Consider the following 8,944-nt stretch of genomic DNA (forward strand, 5'->3'; position numbering starts at 1 on the left):
ATGATCAGGGGTCTGGAGCACCTTTTTTATGAGGAGAGACTGAGAGAGCTGGGTCTGTTCAGCCTGGAGAAGACTGAGAGGATATTATTTATGCCTATAAATACCTCAATGATGGGTGTCTAGAGGATGGGACCAGACACTTTTCAGTGGTGCCCAATGATAGGATGAGGAGCAGTAGGCACAGACAGAAGCACAGGAGGTTCCATCTGAATATGAGGAAAAACTTCTTTGCTCTGAGGGTGCCAGAGCACTGGAACAGGCTGCCCAGAGAGGTTGTGGAGTCTCCTTCTCTGGAGACATTCAAAACCCATCTGGACACATTCCTGTGTGATCTGCTCTGGGTGAACCTGCTTTAGCAGGTGGGTTGGACTGGATGATCTCCAGAGGTCCCTTCCAACCCCAACCATTCTGTGATTCCATGACAAATGTCCTCAGCAGAACATCCTAAGCAGAACTTGCTGTCAGGCACAGGACTCGACTGTCCCAGCTGCTTGATTGTAGCTGTGAGGGCCTGAACCGTGACTCTTCCCTCCTTTCCTTTCTAGCACATGTTGAAAGAAGACGAAATGTTTAAAGACTTTGCGACTCGCTCTCCTAGCACCAGTATAACAGATGAGGACTCCAATGTGTGACAGTAACCACCGGGCACTGACAAAGGCTCACTTTCCTGCGTGCAAGAAACATCATCATTATACGTGATGGGCAGCAGATCATGTACATTACATTGCTCTTGCTTCTGTTTGTTAGAAGTAATATTGGGGGGTGGAGAATTTTAAAAAAAAAAGGTGCCTATTCTAAAGTTGCCATAAGAAACATCCAGACACTAGTGAATGGTAATTGTTTTTACTATATTTAATGTACAAATTGGTGATATGTTTCAGAGTGTTGCATTTAAATTTATGTGGTATGGTAGTGCTCCTTTTGCTTTCACGGCCTCAGATAATTCTTCATACTTTTTCAAAATGACAGAGGTTGTTAGGTAGAAGTATTGCATCTGTAGATATTGTGCATCAGCTTTCTGTAGGCTTTCAGCTGAAAAAAAAGATGTTACTGCTGTCTTTTCAAGTGCATTTGTTCGGCTCGAGTACCAGTTCTGCTCTTCCTACAGTATCCAATGTAGGATTTTAGTCATCCATGCCCTGCATAAACTCCCCAGTAGCTCTTGACTGTTGCTCTTATTTTTATACTGTTTTATAAAAAAAAAAAAAAAAAAAAAGAATAGGAGAAAAAAGTATATGAAGTACATATAAAAGCAAAAATTTAAATTTTGAGAGATAGAGTGATGGAAAGTTTGAGGCATGGGGGAAGGGGAAGAGGGTTGTAAAAAGATTATCCCAGTTTGCATACCAGCTGGTTACTGGAAAAGGCAGGCTGACCTTTGGAACTGTTTGCTTTTGATGCTTTTTATTAAGTGCACAGTTTAATGATCTTCCATTTGGGATGAAAGGATTATGAAGCATGTTTCTTCTAGCAGTGACTTGTATGGAAAGTGCACATTTTAAAACGTCACCTTTTTTGTTCCCAACAGCAGTATTTATAGCATTGAAACAAGGTTACTAACACTTCTGTGACGTAAAATTTTTCCTTAAAGTTGAGAGTACCCCCTGCATATGGAAGGGATATTTCTGTGCTGTGACTAAACGTAAAGATGGTGTAGTTGCAAAAAAAATAAAGTTATATGGAGAAATGTATAGGAAATATATTATTTCGTAATATTAAACCTAAGGTGAGACTTTTCCTCCAAAATTCACATATCAGACATTTTGCTCATCATTTTATCTTCTTCAAGCACGGCTGCTCTGCTTTTGGAGATCATCAGATTTTAAAAATCCAAACTAACCAGTGGAAATCTTTCGTCAGACTTGCAGTTATTGCAAGGTATCCTAGCCAAAAGCCATTAAAAAAAGAAAACACTAACTCCATTTATCGCGGTGGTCATTCGTATGGTGTTGAATGTTGCATGTATTTTAGCACAACGGCATGAAGCTTCTGGAGTTGTTCCTCGCGGTGCTGTGTTGCTTTACCGAGCACTTGTCACTCGTTTTTCATGACTCTGCTTGCTGGAAGTGAGATCATTTCCACCGCGTCACTGGGGAGGTGCACGGGGCGTTGGATTTGCACTGACTTTGGGGGTATTTCTGAAACACGACTCAACACTAGGGAAGGAAAAAAGGGGCTTTTCAGGGATTCCAGGGAGCTCCCATTAGATGTTGGGATAGAGTGGAGATGTGTTCTAGCTTTATGTATTGGAACCAGCCTGGTTCTTTGAAAGATGTGCAGTGTCGGCCATTATTTATGTACCAAGGTGAAAAATTCTATCTGAAGTGGTTGTGTTATACATAATATCAAGTGCTGCCATTTTCCCTTTACTGTCTGGAACCAGGGAAACAATCCATAATGTACACCTAAAATAGTTTGTGCTGCTTACCATTTGTCTACAAACAAATCACAGCTGATGCTTCATTCAAAATTCCTGGCTAATTAATGTCCACAAGTAATTTGCCGTCTGTTGTTTCTTCCTCTGCAGTCTTGGGGGTGTTGGAGCTATTTTGTTTGGGCAGAAATACCACATTGTGTAATGCCTGCTGTCGGCTTTAGGATGCAGATGCTCGGGATGTGAATTCAAGGCTCGCTTTCTGTGAGTACTTTGCAGTGTGGTTTTGATTTTAGTTGTGAGCTTGGGCTTGAGACCCCACTCTCCCAAATGCTGTGGAAGCACTGGGAAGACGTGGCGCAGGCTTCTGAGCAAAAATGTCCCTCCAGATTCGCTCTCACTAGACGCTGGCTGGTGAACATATTGACTGAATATTCACAGGGAAAAAACAAAAGGGCTAGTGACACAATATTCTGTGCTGAAATAAGCACAAACAAATACTCTCCAATTTCTCTTCAGTCCAGTGCTATTGGCAAGCATCTCAACAACAGCAGACGATTTATTTAAGTCCCGTGTGAGTAGCATTCTGCTCCAAACAACCTTTTCCTGCATTCACCAGTTGGAAACCAGGCCGTCCCATCGCAGCTGCCCATCATCTGAACCTTGGTTGTGTTTTGGGGGTGGAATACAAAAGCAAGTATTAAAGTCAGTCAGGGTGTTTATGTGCGCATGTGCAGACAATTGATATCGTATTTTTAATTTGTGCGTGTGTGAAGAGGGCAACATAACTACTGTGTATTGCCATGTAAAATCCAATAAAGTCTGTGAAAAATGCCAAGTGTTTCTGCAAACTGCTTCCTTATTAACATACCTTCTTTTTTTTCCTTTTTATTTTCATAGGAAGGCCGTTTTATATTATTGAAAGGACAAAGGAGGGAGAAGGGCCAAAATGGCACGTTGTTTTGTGAACTGATTAGTTTGGGGGTAGTGCCTGCAGAAAGACTCAGCTAGCAGCTAAGAAACCAACTATCCCAAGTGTTTCTACTGATTTCTGGGACGCAGATCTAAACTGCCTTGGGTTGTTTGGTATGGTGTGATTAGAAAGCGTTCCCCGTCGCTTGGCCTGTGCTCCTGGGCGCGAGTCCCTGCAGGGTGCCGAGGGAAGGGCTGTGTCACCCTTGTCCCCACAGCCCTCAGCAGCCACCGGGGCTGCACCAACTTCACCAACAGGAGTTGAGCTTCCCCAAACTACATTTTGTTGCTGGGGCACAGGTACAAATGGCGATCGGTGTTTTGCCCAGTGTAGCCCAGATAACGGACCAAAGAACGCAGAACCTCTGTCTCATTACTTTCATTTCTGTGGTTTTTTGTTCATCAGACCAACTTTTTGGTGTGAATACTGAGGATGAAGACTTTGAAACCTAGAGGATAATAAGCTTTTGTTTGTTTGTTTTACAGTGATGAGGAAAAGATAGATGTGTATCAATCAAGAGCCTATGGAGAGTAAACCCAGCTTTTTTTCTGCTTGCTTAAATTACATATATGCTTAAGAATGGAGAAGTAATACAGAGTAACCTCTGGAATGACTCTTGTGATTCCCATCTACTATGTATTGTTACACCCTGGCTTTCCTCTTAGGAGAGAAATTGCACTTATCCTACCTGAATGCTTTTTATACCTTGCACCACTTTGTTGTTATGAATGTTTAGTGCATACTTCATGCTTCACCTTAGTACTTTGGCATTTTTGTGTGCAGCAAGAGCTTTTCCCACTGAGCCTCTTTATCTTTTTCCCAACTGAAGACAGTGCTCCTTGAGGCAGCTGAAAAGGAAAACCTTTTGAGTTGCAGGTAGATTTGGAGCGGTGGTCAGCAAGAAGAGAGTGCTGGGAAGTCCTTGAAAGGGAATCGAAGCAGCGTGCTTCCTAATGATAGCTGAGAGAAGGTCACGAAGGAATGGAGATGGGCCCAGGACAGATCTGAAGACCTGTGAAAGAATCACGGAATATCAGGGGTTGGAAGGAACCTCAAAAGATCATCTAGTCCAATCCCTCTGCTGGAGCAGGAACACTTAGATGGGGTTACACAGGAATGTGTCCCGATGGGTTTTGAATGTCTCCAGAGTAGGAGACTCCACAACCTCCCTGGGCAGCCTGTTCCAGTGCTCTGGCACCCTCACCATGAAGAAGTTTCTTCTCAAATTTAAGTGAAACCTCCTGTGTTCCAGTTCAAACCCATTACCCCTTGTCCTCCCATTTGTTGTCACCAAGAAGAGCCTGGCTCCATCCTCGTGACACTCACCCTTTATATATTTGTAAACATTAATGAGGTCACCCCTCAGTCTCCTCTTCTCCAAACTAAAGAGCCCCAGCTCCCGCAGCCTTTCTTCATAAGGGAGATGCTCCACTCCCTTCATCATCTTTGTTGCCCTGCGCTGGACCCTCTCCAGCAGTTCCCTGCCCTTCTTGACCTGAGGGGCCCAGAACTGGACACAATATTCCAGGTATAATACATAGGACATGATCTGTTTCTTAGAGAGAGAGGGACCTGTGGGCAGCAGTGGGACTGACCAGCCTGTGCACCTGAGAAGGTGTTTCCATGGAGTGGCAGGAGGACAAGAATATCTGTAGGCAGAAGGAGAGAGATAACAAAGGAAGATGTTTTGAGCAATGGGTGTAAAGAGGGCAGAGAAAAAGAGATACTTGACACTTCTTTTCACTCGTTCAGAATGAAGAAGAGGAGGAAGAGCAGCATTCAGCAGGACAGAGCCTGTTTCTTGCAAATGGTGGTGGGATCCTGGGCCAATGAAGAGACCATAGTGGTGCAACGTCCAGAGCTGAACAGGGCTGGCTCCTGCTGCAGCGGTAACACATGTTCCAGTATCTACAGTTGGGGATGCTGGATTTTGTAAGGTTGGGAAGCCTGTTTATTGTAGCTGCGTTTGATAGTTGTGCATGGTGGTGCACTGAGTAAGATTCCCTGAGATAATCCAATTATAGACAGCAACAGCACGAGCTTCTCGCTTGAGCTGAAAGCCTGAATCCGTGCTGATCACCATGGTACAGTTAATGCCACTGGCAGTAGTGGCTTTTAATACTGGGGTACAGGCAGTGGCCCATCAAAAAAAGACCACTGTGTCATTTCAAGCACCCTGTACAAGTCTTCAGGTTTGGATACAAACCTTTCTCTGGGTGATTAAAAGAAAAAGGTGGTTCCATCTCCAGGAAACACCCAGTGCTAATAAAATGACTTCTCTGTAATAGTCCTAGAAGGGAGATCAAAGGAGATAAGATCAGATTGGAATGAGATGGCATCAGCTAAAGAAACAGTGCCAGAATTAACAATAAGGAAAATGAGCACGGATGAATTCAGTAGATGCGAAAGTTACTGGACCTGTCAGGCTGGTCACTGCCCAGTGAGCTGTGGAGAAACACACCCAGCTCTGCTGCTGCTGTAACCTTTATCTGGAGCACGCTGGGAACCATGTGGATGCTTAACAGGTCTGACTGAGCGCAGCATCTACAGAACCTTCCCTGGAAAGGGAAGGGACTTCCCCAGAGTGGTTTGCATGTGGAAACAACCTCCTGCACAGAAAATGGGCCAGAAGGTCTCACACGAGGACAACCAGGAGAACGAAGCTGAAACTCTAGTCATCTGCGAAGTCTTCAGCCAAGGTGTGGTCCATGCATCTCAAAGGCTGAAGGACTATCTTGGTTTTGTGGATCCTCAGAGCAAATTCCAGCCAGCCACAAACACGCTGAGCGAGATCTTTTTGGTCGACTTCATCAGCTTCTGCATGGAAAAGGGAGTGGAGGAACGTATCACGACCAGCAAAATGACCAAGCAGCAGTCCTCCCTGTTTGGGGTGGACTGGATCTGGACTCTGTCTGGAGCTGACAAGCAGATCAAGCTTCAGATGGCCGTGCAGGCTTTACAGCCATTTGAGCTTTCCCGTAGCGAAGGCATCTCTGCGGAGGAGGGCTGCCGGGAAGCCGTGCTGGCAGACAAGGGCTTCCAAAACAGGAGCAGGTTTGAGAAGCTGGCGGAATTCTGCCGCCTGGTGGGACAGGACTGCCTGGGCTTGTTCATCATGTTCGGTGTGCCAGGGAAGCCCAAGGACATCCGAGGAGTCATGCTAGACAGCGTTGCCAAGGAGGAGCGAAAATGCCGCCTGTCGGGCAGGAATGCGCTATGGCAATTTGTCACCAGCACTGACAGCTTCCTGCCCGCGAAGGACATGTTGGAAAACTTCCTCAGCGCAGAAAATGGACCGAAAGAGGTGGGAAACGTGTACATAAACTTTCTGTGAACTGCTCATCAACAGCAGTGGCTCTGCACGCTGGCACCAGAGGCTGCCTGGGGCTCAGCTCTCCGTCCCTTGCTGTTCTCCAATGCCATTCCCTCCACCCCCTTCTTTCCCACTCTCTCCTCCACCCATCGCGTTCCTTGAGCTCCTGCAGAAGCCAGGCTGAGTCAGTCTCTCCAGGTTTTCAACAACAGGATGTACCTGCCAGTAAAATGTGTTTGTAGAAGGCACTTCATTTTTCCAGAACATTTTGTTCGCCAAGCGTTAAGTTTTGGCTGGAACCGCTGAAAGCTTTGTCACCCTGAGTCTTTGGGAGGTCGAGTTAGACTTGAATTGACTCACAGCCTTTTGTTTTCTGTGCAGTAGATTTTTTTTCTGTAGTAGGATGCTGAGGCTATAGTAAAGAGAATGTAGTGGTGGTGCTGGGTAGAAGGTTTGCACAGAGCACAAAGGACAAAACCAGGACTTAAAAATGCTGTTTTGGAGGCATGAGCTCGTTTGCAACTAGGAGGAAAAAGCCCTTCCCTGCAGCACAAATGAGCTGTGTGACAAACTCTTAATTACCTGCCCAGTTAAAGCAGATCAGTGCCAGGTTATGGAGGGCCTCGGAACTGTGAGCAGGACAGGCTTGGTCCAGCTGCAAAGCCAGTTCTTGCTGAGTGATAGTGCCAGGCCAAGGGGTGGCAACAGGCAGTGCCGGGTGTTAAAAGAGAACTGGCTGGTGGGACCTCTCATTGGGTGGGCTCCTGACCACTCATGGCAGTGAATAAAAATCTGGAGGAGCCAAAATTATTTCACTCTGAATTTCGTTTTCAGTAGTTTAGCAGTTAGTTGCATTTATGGACTAATTTCTTCGATTTCCCTCAGCTTTTAGTGGATAAAGTGGGATTTTGGAATTGCCCAACTGTAGTTAATTTTGGCTGCTGTTGACCAGTGAAGGAAGACTTGATCAGTTTTCAAAATGGTTTATAGCTATCTGAATAGTTTTGTTGGTGGAAAAGTCCTCTGCCTGTAGTTTTCATATAATTCTATTAATTTTATTTAAAATAATAAAAAAATAATTTCAAAAGCTTATTCATATTTTACTGTTTACTCTGTGAGTTGCTATAAAACGGGACAGCTGAGAAATAAGGGTTATTTAGAGAGCCATTAAAAAAGTATAAAGAAGCTGCAGGATCAGTGCCAGAAGTTTTCACAGTGTTTTGTGGTATAGGTGTGGAGGCTGAAAGGTGAACTGGAATGAAAACAAACCCAGAGAGAACTGTGAAATATTTGCCGAGTCATAAATGTAGCTGGGTATGGGGGAGGCCTTTTAGCTTCAAAATAGTTCATTGAGATACAGTTGTTTTTGAAGAGCTAGTGTCCTATTGTGTGTGTGCGTAGCAGGGGTTTGATGGAACAGTGGGGATTGTTCTGATGTTTTACACTGAAAAGATGATTAGGTGTGGGGAGCTGTGTAGAAAGAGAACCCTCCCCCCCATTCAGGAAGAGCGGGGTAATTTCTTCCCATTTAAAGTAACAGCATAAACAATACTGCAGCAGGATTGATTGGTCTGCCAAAGACCAGCAGAAAAGCTTTGATTTTTGCATTAAGTCAACATTTTACTTAAAACCAATGTACGCCTCTTATGCTATTCAGTTCTGCAGGAATGCTGTCTCTCTGAAATCTGGTTGAGCTTTCCCCTTTGATTGTTTTGCATGCTTTTTTTGGTGTTGGAAAGGGAAGAGGAAAATCAAAATGACTATGGACTGTGGAAGTTATGGAGTGGGGCCGTTGTTGCCCATCGGAGGTTCCATCTGAATATGAGGAGAAATGTCTTTGAGGGTACCAGAGCACTGGAACAGGCTGCCCAGAGAGGTTGTGGAGTCTCCTTCTCTGGAGACATTCAAAACCCACCTGGACACATTCCTGTGTGATCTGCTCTTGGTGAACCTGCTTTAGCAGGTGGGTTGGACTAGGTGATCTCCAGAGGTCCCTTCCAACCCCAACCATTCTGTGATTCTGTGATTCTGTTTGTGTCCTCCAAAGTGGCTGTGGTGCCCCAGAGCGGGCTCGCAGGCCTGGTGTCCATCCCAGGAGCCAGGGTGCATGGCCCAGGCCTGTCTTGTGCAGTTCAGCTCAGAAGCCCGGGCCCTCAGCAGCGGTGGGAAGTGGCCAGGGCTCTATACTCTGGCTAACAATGGTGAAGATGCACGACAAAGTACTTAACAATGTAAATTTGAGCATGTTCATTTATTCAGCCAAGCTGGAGTCTTGGCTCAGGTG

The 8,944-nt window shown here is 45.2% G+C and overlaps 2 protein-coding genes across 21 annotated transcripts in view; both read left to right on the forward strand.

Moving 5' to 3' along the window:
• Positions 1 to 3,212, forward strand: part of PPFIBP1 (PPFIA binding protein 1) — a 118,255-nt gene extending 115,043 nt beyond the window's left edge. For all 20 annotated transcript variants that reach the window (XM_065845174.2, XM_071816221.1, XM_071816234.1 and 17 more), the window contains one exon: positions 546 to 3,212. In XM_065845174.2, coding sequence (XP_065701246.1) covers positions 546 to 632 — 87 coding nt within the window. In that variant the 3' untranslated portion in view covers positions 633 to 3,212. The remainder of the gene's footprint in view (positions 1 to 545) is intronic.
• A 1,485-nt stretch (positions 3,213 to 4,697) lies between these two features.
• REP15 (RAB15 effector protein) lies at positions 4,698 to 8,168 on the forward strand. Its single transcript, XM_071803661.1, has one exon. It carries the CDS (start codon positions 5,941 to 5,943, stop codon positions 6,679 to 6,681), a length of 741 nt encoding a protein of 246 aa, XP_071659762.1. The 5' UTR covers positions 4,698 to 5,940; the 3' UTR covers positions 6,682 to 8,168.
• The last annotated feature ends 776 nt before the right edge of the window (positions 8,169 to 8,944 follow it).

Source organism: Patagioenas fasciata, chromosome 1 (assembly GCF_037038585.1).
Source record: "Patagioenas fasciata isolate bPatFas1 chromosome 1, bPatFas1.hap1, whole genome shotgun sequence".
In the NCBI taxonomy this organism is placed as follows: domain Eukaryota; kingdom Metazoa; phylum Chordata; class Aves; order Columbiformes; family Columbidae; genus Patagioenas; species Patagioenas fasciata.